Source organism: Neopsephotus bourkii, unplaced genomic scaffold (assembly GCF_033783945.1).
Source record: "Neopsephotus bourkii isolate Nb327-2 ecotype Australia unplaced genomic scaffold, CSIRO-AGI_Nbou_v1 NB_1655, whole genome shotgun sequence".
Lineage (NCBI taxonomy): Eukaryota > Metazoa > Chordata > Aves > Psittaciformes > Psittacidae > Neopsephotus > Neopsephotus bourkii.
The window spans coordinates 8666386-8683538 of NW_026902129.1; the positions used below are offsets into that span (position 1 = coordinate 8666386).

Here is a 17153-nt window from a genome sequence, read left to right on the forward strand (position 1 = left end):
TCTTTCTGCAATGTGCTTCATCTGCAAAGTTGTGTTTAATGGGATCAGGTAACCACATTTTGGTAAGTTGGGGTGGGTGAAGGTGAGGGAATAGTGAGCATGTGTCTGCCCTAATCTGTTCTGTTATCTCAGCAGAAGCTCTCTAGGATCCCATCATTCTTCTCTTTTCTTCCACCTCCTCCCCCCAGCCAGGCATATACTATTGCAAGGAAAACTTACACCATGAGCAGAATTGCAGGTATGATCAGTCCGGGATTTGCCACATAGCTGAAGATCTTGGCAACAAAAAGTGGGAAATCGAGCTCAATGGTCTCTTGAATGACTTCATACATCCTTTTCTTCCCACTGGAAAGACAAACAGCGGGTTAGGGAGTATAGGTACGTCCTGGAGGGCCAAAATAGCTCCTCATCTCACAACACTAAGTAGCTTCCTCTGTCTTTCAGAGCATCATCTGGTGCTTGGCCACCAAGGTTCTTAAACTACCTTCATTTGAGATTATCTATTGGTGCATCAATTCCTCCTTGACCCCCGTTGATTATGAGAATAAGACCAACTTGCTCTTGGAGTGAATCCATTTATTTCCACACGTGGCTCCTTTATGAGCTCTATTTATCCCTCTGAAGTGTATAAAAATCTACAGATTGCAGACCCATCATATATTTCTACTCAATATCTTGTTAAAGATGGCCTTTTCACAGAGATGACTTTCCATATGCAAATGCCAGCTTTCTGAAACGATGAGCCAACTTGAAGAGCTGCTAAGTAATGACAGAAATAGCAAGCTGTGATTATTGCTTAATAGGAGACTCAGTGAAAGAGTAATTTCAAACCGGATTGATAAAACAGATGAGAGTGTTACGTATGAAAGGAGAGCAAATCTGGAAGAGGCTGGGTTGTGTAATCGACCTTCTTTCCCCAGCATCCCTTTGGTTGTGAATGCACCCCTGCAGGAGCTATTCCTCACATTTAGGCTTGTGCCTCCTGGGATCTTGCAGGGTTCTGCTCAAGAAGGTGTCCTGATGGTGAGAGTCAATAAAGGCAAACTTGGTTAAACCCTATCCCAGCTTCACTAAGTGCCTGCAGCTCAGGAGAGCCGAGCTCTCAGTCAAGCTGTGCGGTGTGCCAAGGGCCTGAATCGGGCTGAGTGGCTTTTGAAGGGTTGATAGGGAATTGAAATCGCTGTTTCACATTGCAGATTAGTCATCTCCGAATGACAGCGGATGTACAGCGAGTTTCTTGTCAGAGCTTTCCACGTGGCTCATTGACACCTGCCCTTGTTTTGGGACTGAGGGAATTTTGATCTCTTGCCTTCTCCTCTGAGCTTTGCAGCTTCCTTGTTGTCATTCCCCATTAGCAAGTGGATAACCTGTCTTACAGAGACAACTTGTTCCAAGCTGGCTCCTTGCTGAGTCAGGCTCAGCAAGCCCAGGAAATGGCATTACTCAATCAAATTAGACTTTATTGGCATGTAAATCCGGTCCACTGAATGCTCCCTGAAGTGCTGATTCTGTCCTAATTAAAACCCAAAATAGGCATTTTTCCTTTTTTTTTCCCTAAAGATGCAACTCTTTGGGCTCAGACCTACCCATTTCTATTTTTATCCTACATATATTCTATCGTATTTAATTCTTATTTATTATTATGGCATTTTTATTCTACATTTACTGAATTTGACACAATTCAACATGTAAAGTACAGCTCATGCTGTAGGAGCTCTTGGCTCTATGGAAGGTCTTAGAAAGAGTCTTTAGTCCCGTTTTGCTCCCACAGTGTTCCAGACAATATTAGAGGTGTTCCTGTTGCTTTTTTGTACTGGGGGCTGCACCCTGATGTCCCACCCCTGCTTTGCCTGGTGCTTTCATTGGTGTGTGTTAGGAAAACACCAGGAATCATGCAGCAGAGGAGCTTGTGGAGCCCAGTGCAGAACAGCAGCCAGGAGCTCAGAGCCAGTTCACTGCTCCCAGATGACTGTTTGCACTCTACATTGGGGCACAGCCCATTGATAAGGATTTAACCAGGTGGAGAATGGAGGCATTTCATTAACTTCATGAACATAATCCCACATATCACAGCCCAACAATGGTCTCTGTGGTGTGTTGCTAGTACCTGAACGGTCCGCAGTCAAAGGAGGGAGGCAGGGACATGATGGTGTAAGCCACAGGCAGGAGGCTGAGGAATAGGATCAGCAGCAAAAGTCCCATGTAAAAATTATTAGACTTGGATGCTTTGAAGACTCGTTCATGAGGGACATTGCTACTCATAACAGCCCAGCACTGAAAATACATGGAGGTTAATAAGCGCAGCACGTTTATACCCACGAGCCCTGGTGCGTAAAAGGATCCCATCCTGTAAAGGAAAGAAGGAAAGGAATTGGGTTTTGACAGGCTGGAAGGAAGGTTTTTTACTCTCAAAAGGAGGAAAACAAGTTTTCATGCTGTTTTTCATGCCCACAAATGAAGTCTGACTATGCTGGCTTGTGCTACCCCTCTGCTTCCGAAGGAGAAGCTGCTTGCATCCATGTTTGGGTAAGGTAACCAGGCATTGAGGACCAGTGAGATCTCTGATCCCTCAGTGATTGCAATGAAAGATTTTGTCAGTTTGTGACCAAAAAAATCTCTTGGAGATAGCTTGGGCAGTGCCAGGTGAATATTACGAGTATGGAGATACCCCTTAAATCTGCAGAGATGCTGTAGTAGGGGACAAGGCAGAAGTTATCAATCCATGGCAGGAAACCTTGCTCGCAGAGGAGGTGAGGGTGCTTTGTGCTGTTCCTATTGCTGCTGGTGCTGTTACAGCAGGGCTTAGCAACTCCTGTTTGCCCTCACTTGGGGCAGTTTTGGGATGTGCCCCTCCGTGCCCACCCCTGCATTGATGTGGAAGCTTGCAGTGCCTCCAAATCCCTTTCTGATCTCTGCACAGGAAGCCAAACAAAGAAACCAAACCCCAAAGGTTATTCTAGCTGGTTTGGAAGCTTTCTAACTCCACTTGCAGGTGTTCTCAATGATATAAAACACAAACAAGGGTGGGGAGGGGGGGGAAGGAAGTATCTTACCAAATCATTCCCTGGTTGAAGACCAAACCCAAAACATTGCCGCTTATGTCAAACTCTGCATAGGATGGCTGCATGAGGAGAGAAAGGAGAGTGATGTTGGTAAAGGTACCTGCTATTGTTTGCTGCTGGGTATAAGGATGCTTATTTAAAGCTGGTGGGAAGGGATTTCTGGGAGGGCTCCTGCTGAGTGCATAACACTCGAGTGACCAGCAGCAGAGCAGTGAAAGCAAAGTTGGAGCTATCGTGCTCTGGGCTGCTGCTTCTCTCTTGGCTTGCTGAAAATGGCAAGGATATATGGAAGTGCTTAGGATTGCTCTGTGTTTATTTCTCCTTTCTAATACAAAACCATCTGCGAGCAAAGGAGCCATGGCATGGGACTAGGTTTTAACACTCCAGCTGCTGTATCTGGCTGCAAACCTGCAGTTCCATCCTATTGAATGTTTGAATGGTGATAACGAATTGCTGGAGGGAAATGCAACACCAGATGCATTCATGTCCCCAGCTGCAGAGCACAGAGGGCAGAGGGAGACAAATCTGAGGGAATACATGAGCTGATGGGTACTGGGTGTCATTTTGCTCTGTGAATGCTAGTTAAGATATTGCTTTGTATGGAGCAGCCTGTCTGACATGAGTGCTAGGGGTGCTATGTGCAGAACAGGTTGGTCTAACCTATTGGCAGCATTTGTTTCATACATGGGTGTTCTGCTAGATTTGCCTATGATGAAGCTATTGTTTCTTACACATAGATCTGCTATTTTGCACACAAAACTCAGTTGACTTTTGGTAGATGAAAGTACATGTAGATTTGTCTTCTACATTTTATTGAAAAAGACTCTTTTTCTACTGCAATGCAGAAAACATGGTTCTAAAAAGTGATGGGAATATGTTGGAAATTTCCTGTGCAGAATGTCTGGTTTTCACACCACGTGCATGTACATAATACTGTCAGCAGTTCATCAAGCTGAGGCTTAAGATGTTTGTCTTTAATGATGAAAACTGGAAAGGAGCCTGGTCAGAGCCTTGCTTTGCTGACTGCTCCCAGCTTTGGGAAGGCATGGGTGCAAATACTGGTTTCTTTGTTCTTTTAATTACAGTCCCTTTCTACTTCAAATCATAGAATTGTAGGATGGTTTGGGTTGGAAGGCACCTTAAGATCATCCAGTTCTAACCATGAGCAGGGACACCTTCCACCAGACCAAGTTACTCCAAGCCCCATCCAACCTGGCCTTGAACACTGCCAGGGATGGGGCAGCCACAGCTTCTCTGGGCACCGTGTGCCAGTGCCTCAGCACCCTCACAGGGAAGAGCTTCTGCCTTAGATCTAACCTCAACTTCCCCTGTTTCAGTTTGAACCCATCTCCCCTTGTCCTGCCACTAGAGACCCTCATGAAGAATCCCCCTCCAGCATGTTGTTTCTCAGTGCAAAATCACCTCACAGCCTGCATGGGCTGATGCCAAATGCCAGGGAAAGGAAAGAAGGAAGCATGGAATAATCCCTAAAGCAGGTCTTTTAAATTGCATTGAGAAGTGGAGAATGGACATCCAGGAAATGTTTGGGGTCTTTTTATACACCAAGGAGAGCCTGCAGGACAGAAGAGACTTCCATCTATTTGTACAATGGCCATCTTAAAAATGACGAAAACCCCATGTGGTATTTCTAAAGGAAAGATCTTATAAAAGAAATACTCCAAGGCAGCTAACAAAGAGGAGGACATGGCCCAGAGGAGGAAGCCAGAAGCTTCAGTAAGACTTTGATCTGTGAGCACACACAGTGGGAACAATCTCATGCTTCATGGCTGCCAGGAAGGTTCTCCAAGCTCTAAAATCTCTCATCCATCTTGGGAAGCATCCTCTGCCTTCCCTATAGGAAATGCAAAGAGCTCCACAAGCAGCAAAATCCCTGTTGTGCCTCAACTGCCCTTGCTTGACCAGGCCTCTATAGATACCTGCAAAGCCTTTCTCTTTGCTCTTCCCCACACCCCTCCTGGAAACCCTCCCAGTATGAGCTCGGGCAGCTGGTGCACTGCTATATCTGTCATCTTGCAAGGTATTTCCACCTCTGAATCCATCTGGTTTTGTCACTTCTTAGGGGAAAGAATGGTTTTTCCCCCTTCTCCTCCTGTTATTTTCTCCTGTATTTATGCTGCTTCAGTACTGTCTCCTTTGGTAATGTAGCTGTCATGAATACCAAAGAGTCCAGCACTATTGTGTGTTATGCATACATGAGAGGGGAAGGAAATGCTCCTTGCTCCATTGCAGACAGGAAGGTCTGGGACTTTGAGAAGAGATATAGACAAACCCAAAGGTTTGGGGTTATAAAAACTGAATGAACATCAGATTAACTTCTTTTAAGCTCAGTGTTTTAAAGACCTGAAGCTGGGGAGAGAACTGCACTTTTGTGGGGTTCTTTCTGGGGTGGAACTGGTTGATCCAAGGTAGTGATGCAGAGGCTACCTACATCAAGTGAATGCTCAGATAAGACTGGAGGATCACTGTAAGCATTTAAAACAGTGTTCAAGGCCAGACTGAACAGAGCCTTGGGTGACATGGTTTAGGGTAAGGTGTCCCTGTTCATGGCAGGGGGCTTGGAACTGGATGATCTTAAGGTCCTTTCCAACCCAAACCATTCTATGATTCTATAAAGCCAATCTGTTTGCAGCATGGTCTTAAGTTACTTCTGTCTTCTCAGCTATAAGGCACAGACTTACAAATCCAGCTTCTAGGTCCCAGCACCAACAGTAATTCACAAATCTGACAAAGCAAGCTCGGATGAAGTCTCCCACCAGGATGGTTATGTAGGTCACCAGGATGTCGGACACAGTGAGCCTTACAAACTCCTGTGATTTAAAACAAGGAGAAAACATTCAGCTCCTCTAATTTCAGCAGTGTGCTTGGGACTGTGTTTCTGTATTAAGCTATTTGTCTTTATATAACAGTAACCTTCAGAAAAGCACGCCACGAGCAAACTCCCTGCCTGTTTTCAAACACCCAGCAGCACCTAAGCTTTCCTTCTGTGTTTGGGAACCATGAGCTCCGTTACAGCCATTAGCCCTGAGAGCTGCTGTTAGCATTATTGAATGCACTATGTGTTGTGGCAGCACATACACTGGGAGCAGAATGTTAATGCTGCAATAATGCTGGTGTAAAACATACATACAGCAAGGGTAATGTTGATTGTGCATGGCTCTGCTGAGGCTCAGCTCCGTAACCTAACATGGACTTGCTCAGTTGTGAACAAGAGCTGTAAGGAAGTGCAGAGAAGGGAGATGTACAAGGTAAGAAGGGTAAAATTGCAGGCAGAAGTAAGACTTGTAGGATGGAGATAGCTGGTCCCAAGGATTCAAATGGAAACACACAAGGAAAGGTTTAAAAGTCTGAGGGGATAAACTAAGGGTCTGGAGTATGACAGCTCAGCTGAACTGAGGATCAGCTGCTTCTAAGGGGCATTGGTGGCTGGTCTTTCCTCCACTTGACTGAAAAGCACTCAGCTAGTGAAGACCCATTGGGTGTACGCAGCAATGCACAGCCTCACAGCTTGATAAACCTGTGGTATCTAAATCACCTTTTGCTTTCTAAGTTGTGCACAGCCTGGCTGCAGAACCCCTTGGTGCAAGGTGAAGGTTTCAGGGTGGGTTTGTGGGGTGGGATTCTGAGGACTTGAAGGCCACCCTGCATGCATTTCAGGGGTTATTTCTGCTCTGATCCCATGGCCTTGGGATGTGTCAGGAGTTCCCTTGAGGCATGCCTTCCAGTTGGGTTTTACCCTTGCTCCAGAGCTGTTCCGCATCATGAAGTGCAGCAATAAGTGGAGCAAACACATTTGCTTCAGAAGCACAGCGAGGACCTGAATGAAACCCCAGTGCAGGCATGGCTGCAGGCTACCTGGCCTTTTGTGCTCCTCACAGCACATGCCACAGAGCTGTGTGTGCTCTGGGCGCTTCCAGGTGGGGATCTCACCACCATGGCTTGAGAACTGTGGCCAAGGACTTACACTGCCTTGTTGCTGCTGTATGAGTCAGGAAAGGAGATGTCATTTGTAAGGAAAGCTTCAAGCCTGGAAATCAGAGACTTATGGAATCTTGGAAAAGCCCTTTAGGCTCATCCAGTCCAACCTTTACCCCAGCACTGCCAAGGCTGCCACTAACCCATGGCACTGAAGGCCTCATCTACACAGTGTGTGAACGCTTGCAGGGATATGTTAAAACATCAACCACCCCTTCCTACCACCCCAAACCAGCCCAGGGACTTACTACCTAACAGGTTTCTTACAATGCCGACCGTTGTCTCCCAGCAGGGTCCCCTGGGCACATCTGCAGGATCAAGGGGAGGTGGGGTGGCACTGCTGCTGTTCCCCATGGACGCGTTACGGTGGCCAAGCAGCGTCCAGTGTGTGATGTTCTTCACCACATCCTCTTCAGCCAGCTGCAACAGAGAACCCCGCAGCCAAAACTATCAGGAAATAGGGGTGCCAGAGGACCCAAGGCATTGGGTTTCCCTCTCGTCCCTACCAGTTACCACTTGTCATATAAGCATCTGCTTACAACAGAATTGCAGTGCTGGCAATAGCACAGAAACTCCTTCCCTTTTGCCAGGAGCAGGGAGGAGCAGGAGCTCTTCCAGACCTGAAGCAGACTGGGGAGCCATGAGTTCTAAGGAGCCTGTTTCCTGCACATGGAGGAGCCAGACCTCCTTCAAGACTACTGTGTGCAGATGAAGCCTCCATCCAGTCCTTCTCCTTCACTTTCCTCATAGTTTTTCAGGGCAAAACCCACCCTCATTCCCTTATTCCTTCAGTTCTTCTCAGCTTAAACAGAGTTACTTTTTCTATGGATCAGTTAGTTAGACATTTATCCTTTCCTCCAGTTATCTGCCTGCAACATGCTACCAGGATAATGTTAAAGAAGGGAGGGCAGGGGAAGAGGATTATGAACTATATCCTTGGGTTCTGCATTAATAGAAACTGCAGACAGTGTCAGATGGAGGAAAAAACCTCAATTTACTCTCACACACCATGATTATAGAAGGCAATAAACACTCTTTCATCAGGGCTGTAAAGAGAAACTGGAGACTTGATGATTCCATGATTCTATGACTCTCTGGAAACCCCTCTGCTTGGTGAGTCTCCCCGGGGCACTGCAGCTGATGCTGGAGAGGGCTGGGGATGGAGGAAGCGCCTGCTGCAAAGGGGATGGTTATCCCTGCTGGCTGCATGGATGGGCTGCGCTGTGCTCACCCCCGGCTCTGGGTAACGATAGTGAATGTCTTACTTTTTCATTGACATCATCCATCAAAGCCAACAGGAACGTGTAGAGGTTCCCGAGGAAGAGCGCAAAGATCCGCCCCAGCTGCCACTTCAGCCCGATGCGGGGATGGTAGTTTTCGAGTGCAGCGATGGTTTCAAACAGCGGAGGGCAAAACATGCCCAGCAAGGACATCACAATTTCAACCTGCAGCATGAGGAAAAGGAGATTACTACAAATAGTAACAGCAGCCACTATCTTACTGTGAGCAGAGGAGGTGGTGTCAGACTTCAGGGCTGGGTTGCGTGGCTTGCGCTTGCAGGAGCACTTTTGCTCTTGTCCCAAAGGGATTAGTACATGAATATTTAGGTTCCTCAGGTCCCTTGTAGTACTGCTTGCATCAGCTCCAAGGTTCTTAGTTTAGTTCCAGGGGAAGCACAAGGCTTGCCTTGTGTGCATAAAGAGAATTAGTTGATGCTCATGTTATTTTCCGCATTCAGCACCTTCGCTTTTGCAATAGGCAATTATGGATTTGAATGGAAGCACATCAAGGACTCGGTTTTGCAGTGATAGTGGTATTTTGTTTCTCTATATGGTGCAGGATGCTAAGTTATACTGTGGTCAATGAGGTCATCAGCAAGTCAGTGTTAGCTCAGGCATGACTTGCAGGCTCTATGAGGTTTTTACAGCGTTAAAATGCCTGTTGGCCTGCAAAGGACTGTGTCTGTACAGCTGTGGCAGGCTCAGACTCACAGGTCTCTGTTTTTTGTACTTTTCTTTCCAGGAGAGGAAAAGTACCCAGAAATGTGCATATTCTGATCTCAAATTATCATCAGCAAAGTCTTTTTTCTTTGGGAAAAGTTCACTGAAATCATAGAATCCCAGACTGGTTTGTGTTGGAAAGGACTTAAAGCTCATCCAGTTCCAACCCCTTGCCATGGGCAGGGACATCTTCTGCTAAACCATGTTGCCCAAAGCCCTGTCCAGCCTGGCCTTGAACACTGCCAGGATGGAGCATGAACATATCAAAGTGTTTTGTGAGGACGTTCTGTCTTGCTAATGTTTTCTAAGGGAATTATGAAAATGCATGGCTTTGACTATAATTTGCCTTTGATCTCTAACTACATGCTAATGTCGTATACATTGAAATCAAACCTTTCCACATGTTGAAATGTTGGTTTTTTTTGGTGAAGACCTCCAGGACCTGAACTTCCCATCTAAAATAACACACCAGAAAGAATCTGACAACTGAAATCTTTCTGCAGCTTCTCAAATCTTATTCTCACAATTCCAGATGGATGATGAAGATCTGAGTTTAGTTTTATGCCCAACCACGGACATTTCTAACATCCAGAGGGCTTTCCAGTACAACAGTTTGTAAGCAGTAATACGCAACTTGAGTTAGATCCTTTAGAAGATGGCCAGAGTTGTAAGTGCTGAAGACCCATTGACTGTGATTGATTTCAAGGGTATTTTGCCCTCTCTGCAGAAGCTGTTCTCACTGGAAACAACCAGTGAGACCAATGTTCTTCCCAGCTAGAACAAGTACAAAGCTACAGAAGGGGCCTTCTGAGCCTCAGTAGGTAACCCCTCTGCCTTGGATGCTGCCCTCAAGCTGCAACAATGATTATATGGATGTGCAAGGAGAACTATCAGAGCAGGAAACCAGAAGCACAGCTCCCTTACCTCATTTCTTTCATACCACCCAACATTTTGCATTTTAGAAAACGTCTGGGAGCGTTTCACCACGAAGTAGATGAGGTAACCGCTTCCACACAAGCAGCATATGATGAGGACATTGGCCAAAACCCGCAGGAACCTCCTCAGGTGGATGTTCTCATCCTTGTTGCTTTCTTGCTCATCCACGATAGACTCCTGAAAAAACAGGGGTGCTCATAGGATTGGAGTGAGTACCTCACAGCACCAAGCCTAAGGCAACATCAGGTGGTTTTCTATGCTTTGAGATGCAAATACATGCTACTCTGGCTAGACTGAACTTGGTAATTTGTATTAGATTCAAATGAAGCTCCATACAGGCTTCCCAGTTTGACTGAAAGACATCAAGTGGCAGACAGTGCCCCATATCCCAGGGGAACATGGTGGGGAATTGTGCTCTGAAGTGAAACTAATTCTGTCCAATCCTATACACGGGGTTTGGGTGACCCAGGGCACAGGAGCTGGAGGTGCTGTGGTTCAGCATCCTGTTTGTATGGAGGGATACTGCCACAGGTACCCGGATTTCCCCTTAAACCTCTGCCATGGTGGGTGGGTGCTGGCAGCATCCCCAGCAGCAGACAGAGACATGCCACTTAGGGTTACCTTGAAGCTGGTGGTGATGGAGGCAAACTTGTTGTCTGCTGTCTCTGGGTTGCCAATGAGGTAGTCCCAGCTGGTGAACATTTTCCAACTGAAAATGAAGTTGTCATCGTCCCCGTCTGCTGTACTTTCGTTGGCGTTGCGTGCCATCCTGTGTAAGGGCATGGTCAGACAGTGTTTCACAGAGCCAATACGTGTCCTTCAGCTTTGCAAAGCAGTGCTGGTGGCTTTGGGTTGCTGATGGGTAAGGAAGGAGCAGGGTGACTGTTCTTGGGGTCTGGGTGCAACTGTCTGTGCTGTTGGACTTTAGGTTTAAGGAGGACTGAACAGTCAAACAGAGTCTTCAGGGCCATGCAGGTCTTGTATTAAAAACAATAACGTAAAACCCCCCTACCATAGGTGATTAAAGAGGTTAAAGAATGCTTCCACTAGCATGAAGAAAGCCTGTTTATAGTGCTTCTTGGTCCTAGGCTACCACAGGATTATGGCTACCTTTGGATAACTAAACTTGACACATTGGTGCTGTCCAGTCCACCCACTGCAACACAAAGTTTTAGTAAGACTGCAGTAGGTGCCTAGTGCTGGAACCAGTGGAATAAGTCATGCAGGGAGAGAAAAAGGATTATTCTTGTTAATCAGCACAAGGACAGATGTGGCTTCTGCTATTTCCTCTCTATTATTTGATCCCCAAAATCCTTCTGTAACTCCCACCAGAGTTCCTAGCACCAGTCCCTCAAGGAAAGCGAGACAGCAGATGATGCAATCCCCTGGCAAACGTATAGCAAATCCCCACGTCCCACTCCAGCCAAAGGCTCAAGAAGCTCTTTCTGCTGCACAGCCACTTTCAGCAGTGATAGAAATCCATGGGTTTATTCTTTCTTACAAAGGAAGAAAATCCTTTGTATGTGAGTGCCCTTCAGGCAGAGACAAGGGGTTATTTTTGGCTCTGTAGAGCACATCTCAGCAGCAAGAAGCAAGTGCCTCGGCTGCATCACTGGTGCCCTGGGGATGTTGTGGAGGCATCATCAGTGATCAGGGACAGTGCACCAGGAATATGGAGATTGGGGCTTTAAAAACCCCACTGATTGCTTTGGAGACACATCAAAAGCAGTCTGGTGCCATTTGGCTCTTTTCTGTACCCCTTGCACCATCTGTGTGACTTGTATTGGCTTTCAGGAGTGGTTTTGGGGGTGTTTTTTTGCATTGAAAAGATGGGGGAAGGAGCCTGTGAAATTTACTGTAAGTAAAATCCTCCTTCATGTACAGAAATGGAAAAACTCCATGTGCATGTACAAATTCCACCTGTTTGATGGCCCTGTAATGGTGTTGGAGAAAGGGTTAAAGCAATCCAGAGAGGAGAAGGAGGAAGAAGAGGGAAGGGGAAGGAGGTGGGAGGGCTCACAGTAATGCACATAGCACATGGCTGAGGGGAGGGCTGCCCAGGTCCACCATAGCCAGGGGTGATGGATGCATGAAGACAGCAGGCACACAGCCCCCTTTGCCCCACACTCCCCCAGCCACCCCCAAAAGCTGCATCAAGCCATAAGCTGTACCCATGGAGGGGAATCCAGCTGTGAGACACATCTGGGTGCAGACAGGGCAATCCCAGCTGTACTTACGATCTTATAACCACCATCAGGCTGTAGCCAAATACACTGACTCCAACCATGAAATATGCCATCGGGAGCCTGTATTTTAACCAGCCAATTGTCCTCTGGTTGTTGTAGTAGCCGTAAAAGAGCGCCGAGTATTTGATATAGCCCTGGAGGAAAAGCAAAAGCCAACCTTTGTGCAAGCTCTGCAGCTTTTCTTCTGCAGGAAAGGGGTTTTTGGTGAAAACTAAAGATTTAAACAAGGAAAATCAACCTGGACAAGTTTTTAGTGTCTCATTCTTGGCTTTTTTCTGCCCTGTCCCCTTTGAGAGCCATCCACCTAAGAGCTTACCATCCTAAGAGGGGGGGAAGAGGGAGAGCACATCAAAGGATCCTGGCTCGAAACTAAAATGCAGGTTTTATCCATCACTGTTTCATCCCTCCCAGAAAAGCCCCCTTATGGCTTTTTGTGGCTGTAGCCCACCTGCTTCTCTAAGCCAGCATCAGACCCTCAGATCTTGTAGAAGTGCTATAGCAATGGGATTTCCCACCATGATACGAAACTTTTCCTTTCAGCCAGGAGGCATCTGATGCTTGGTACCCTGCAGGTTTAGTTCCTTTTACTGGCTCCCACCTGCAGAGCAAATATAGCTAAAAACTGAAATCAAAGCATTGCTTTCACGTGGAAAGCAAAGCTCAGACATGAGCTCTGTTATCAACCATGTTGTCTCAAGTAGATCTATCTTTTCCCATACAAACTGCTGGGCATTCAATGAGTGTGCAGATTCTTAACCTGCGTTGGCAATCTCTCCCTATTTTTCTGTCGTATCTCATCCAAGTTGATGTGTATCATTACACATTGTACTTCTCTATTTTTTGCCTACTGTCTTTCAGCTCATCAGTTGTGTAGTTATCCAATGTGGCCATGAAAGTTGAGCAAGCTCCCCTCTGATTAAGCCTTTGGAAAGACCAAAATTGAGGCATAACTTGAAGCTTTTACCAGAGGCTGTGTAATGGATCTTGTTTAGAGATACTGAATACTTTAAATGGGGAGGGACCTCTGGAGGTCATCTAACCAAGCCTCCTGCTCAAAGTAGACCCAAGTTCCAGATGACATCCAGCTGAGTTTTGAAGATCTCTAAGGATGGAGATCCCACAGTCTTTCTATCCCTCTCTATCCAGTGTCTGACCACCTTCCTTTAATCAATTAGACTCAGTTCTCCCTAAAGCACTGGGATTTTCATTCCTAACTTAATATAAAGCTTTGGTATCCCTGGGTGCAACATTAGCTGTGTGTTTTCCCTGCACAAAGCACAGTCTCACAGGTATAGGACAGCTCTGCAGCCAGTGCTTCTGAGCCACCGGGGAGCATACAGCAAGCCTGTGGCTCATAGTGTGCTATGTGTAACACGTGCTGGGGAGGTGTAATGAAAAACTCCTCATAAAGTGTAAAGATAATGTCACTGGAAGGTGCCAGTGAAGCTTGTTTGTCAGATTGCAATCCCAAACCTTTGTCTTTTTCATTCATCAAGTGGCAGGGACTGAAAAAAAGAGGATTTCTGCTCACACATCACCCAGTATGTTCTGTAAACTCCATTTGTGAGACATGGTGTCTGGTGTCCAAGTGAGATTTATTCCTTTCTACTCCTCTAGAAAGCCATGATGTGACCTCCTTGCTGCCAAAGTATACATTTCCTTGGCTCTTTTGTCTTGAAATGCATTTTTCAGTATCACAGTTTTGACTCTTTGTTTTATGCCTGCTCTGAAATAAGTTTCCTCATTGCATTTCCTTGGAATACTGGAATAAGCATCTATTAATTTTCAAAGGGCAAGCCTGTGAAGGGCTTCATTTGACATCTTCAGGCTGCTGAGGGTATAGGTGTACATCACTGCCCCATAGCTTCTCAGGCTTGTCAGATTGCTCCCTGATGTCAAGCAGCAAGGGAGTGAGTACCGGACCTGTATGGCAGAGGGTTCAGAGGATCAAGCCTTTGATGGAATGTAGATGTATGTACCAAGACACAAACAAGAGACTAGCAGGCTGTGGTAGCCAGCCTTTCATTCTGATAGGGCCTCATCCAAGAGCAAATTTCCTTACTGACAAGTGTATAGTCCATGGTCTCCCAGATGAAATCAGTGGCTGCAGTTTAGCAGCAGTGCAGCACAGGTTCTTCTTTGGTTTGGAGGTGGTTTTTGTTTGTTAGGCTGGGTCGTTTTGTGGTTTTGGTTTGGTTTTTGACAAATGAGTTTAAATGCTGCTTATTTTGCTTTTGGTAATGAGGAGGGCCACAAGAATGATCAGGGCATTGGAGCACCTCCCATATGAAGATAGGCTGAGAAAGTTGGGGCTCTTCAGTCTGGAGAAGAGAAGGCTGCATGGAGACATCATAGCAGCCTTCCAGTATCTGAAGGGGGCCTATAGGGATGCTGGGGATGGACTCTTCATTAGGGACTGTAGTGATAGGACAAGGGGTAACAGGTTAATACTTAAACAGGGGAAGTTTAGACTGGATATAAGGAGGAAATTCTTTCCTGTGAGGGTGGTGAGGCACTGGAATGGGTTGCCCAGGGAGGTTGTGAATGCTCCATCCCTGGCAGTGTTCAAGGCTAGGTTGGATGAGGCCTTGGGTGATATGGTTTAGAGCGAGGTGTCCCTGCCCATGGCAGGGGGGTTGGAACTTGATGATCTTAAGGTCCTTTCCAACCCTAACTATTCTATGATTCTATGATTATACAGTGTGCTGCTCAAATGAGCTTTTCATTCAGTGTTATGTTATTCAGAGTGTCACCAATTCACCTCTAATTTGGAAACCTGGCAAGGGAGACAATGTGAAGAGCAATAGCCAGAGGAATCCTCAGCAGAAAATGGGTGGTGAACAAAGGTCTGGTCTTGCTCAGTATTTGAAGCCTTATTAATAAATCCATTTAAATCATCTGTCTTACATTAAAGAGTTGAGGGGGGTTGTTTTAGCTAAGGGAATTGCAGTGAGGTTTATGACAGAAGAACTGGGTCTGTAATATGCGGACCAGCACCAACAAGCATTTAATAAGCATCTCCAGAAGCAGCAGTTTTGCAAGTCAGACCCCAAGGTACTGGCCACAGCAGAACCTCCTCACCCCTGCATACATCTTATTCTCTTTTGGGCTATCACCTAAAACATTTAATCCCTTTGGCCTAAATCTTCAAAGGCAGTCACTGACTGGGGAGGGGGTGACTTGGGGCTGCAGCCAAGCTCTTGTGGGCAGATGGAAATTTAGGTTTTACTTTTGGGCCCAAGTCCTAAACTTTGGTTCCAGCTCCAGGCTCTGATGAGGAGCAGGGATGGTAGGGATGCAGGGAATGATCCCCTTCCTAAGGCTATGAGCAAGTTTGTGGTGGCTATTCTGAATAAAATTCCAGTGATGAAGGTGAGATGATGATCTCTATTTCTCTAGCTCTATGTATGTTTAAAATACAGCAGAAATTTATTTATCAAGTAGTTCTTTCCTCTGAAAAAAGATCTTTCATTGAACAAGTTCTGTGTCTCTATGAGACAACTATATGCACGTGGTTTAAGTGAGTTGCACCAAGTTCACCACTGGGCAATTAACATTGTCACCTGCTTTACTGATGCTCACAGACAAACCTAACTTTCACTTCTTATACTTCATGAATGAAAATACCATGTAGATAAAAGGGTTTCCCAAATCTGCCTTAACTTCCTTCTGTGTGGAACTGCGTTAATTCCACTGGCCTTAGTGGGTTTTTCTTTGTCCTGTTGCATCTCATGGACCCCAGACAAACACGTTTCGGATGGTGTTAGCCAGCCAGGCTGGGGGAATGGTTAGGCTTGATGATCTTAAAGGTCTTTTCCAACCTGGTTGATTCTATGATTCTGTGTCCCCTTTGGAGTAAAAGTGTATCTGCTTTGTACCTGCAAACCTTAGACATACATGTCTGTGTGTGTATGTGTGTGTATAAACAAACGTGGTATGCACAAGCTAGCACATTTGTGCATGGAAGTGGTTCAAATCCATATGCTGTTTTGGCCAGAAACCTCAGGAGATAGACACACAAATCTTTCATTGCAGAACGTGTTTTCATCTTCTGGAAGGAATAAGTGCATTGCTGGTTTACCTGGGCTCAAATTCATCCTCTAACTAACTTTTGAAGGGTTTCAGGAGGTATTCAACTGATTTCAGATGATTAATGCTCATGTGCTTACCTCAAAATCCCATAGAACTGAAAAATCCATAGCTGTTGCTTGTTCAGCCCGGGGTACAGTTTTCCTCGGCATGCTCCCATATGGCATTCCCATCAGGACCTAGTGAACATTAATAACAGTGCTGCATGTATAGTATGATACATGGTACGGGTTTTGTGGGTTTTTTTGTTAACAAGACCCTTTGGTTTTGCTTTTGGTTGGTTTTCCTTTTGGTTGGTTTTATTTCCACCCAAATAACCAGAGGGCTTCCCTTTCTCTGGTAACATCAGGTAGCATATTGCTAAGGACCTATATCCCTCAATGATCAGCTCCAGTTTAAATGTCCTTGGCTTAGCAAGAAGTTCTTAGCTTGAACTTCATGGGTGTAATGCAATAAAGGGATTAGCTTAATCTCTTTATGCAGGACTCCTCCTTTGAGAGAAGTCAAGAGCACTGGGTCGAGCTTGCAGTATATTCCATGTTTTAGGTCTCAAGGTGATGTGAAGGGCAGTTAGGTTTGGGGAAAAGGCATGTGACAAAAGGGTGCAAAGAAGAGTTTTCATAGCACATCCTCTTCTTCTGGCATCACACAAAGCAGCAAGCCCAGCAGCTATGGAAGACCAGGTGGAGAACATTGAAGGCTATGGAGAGTTAAATACATTTACAAGCAGACTCTAATGCTTATACCGAAATATGTCATTAATATTCATAGCCTAGAAAGGTCTTAGCATATAATCTATCACTTACTTACTTTTTAGGGCTATCTAA

At 45.8% G+C, this 17153-nt stretch overlaps 1 protein-coding gene across 1 annotated transcript in view; it reads right to left on the reverse strand.

Annotated features, from left to right (window-relative positions):
• Window positions 1-17153, reverse strand: part of TMC2 (transmembrane channel like 2) — a 32458-nt gene that overhangs the window by 8550 nt on the left and 6755 nt on the right. The window contains exons 8-17 of the mRNA XM_061374857.1: window positions 16407-16505; window positions 12229-12371; window positions 10613-10760; window positions 9980-10168; window positions 8321-8500; window positions 7323-7475; window positions 5762-5890; window positions 3054-3121; window positions 2108-2347; window positions 220-345 (exon numbers count right to left, since the gene is read on the reverse strand). Coding sequence (XP_061230841.1) covers window positions 220-345; window positions 2108-2347; window positions 3054-3121; window positions 5762-5890; window positions 7323-7475; window positions 8321-8500; window positions 9980-10168; window positions 10613-10760; window positions 12229-12371; window positions 16407-16505 — 1475 coding nt within the window. The remainder of the gene's footprint in view (window positions 1-219; window positions 346-2107; window positions 2348-3053; window positions 3122-5761; window positions 5891-7322; window positions 7476-8320; window positions 8501-9979; window positions 10169-10612; window positions 10761-12228; window positions 12372-16406; window positions 16506-17153) is intronic.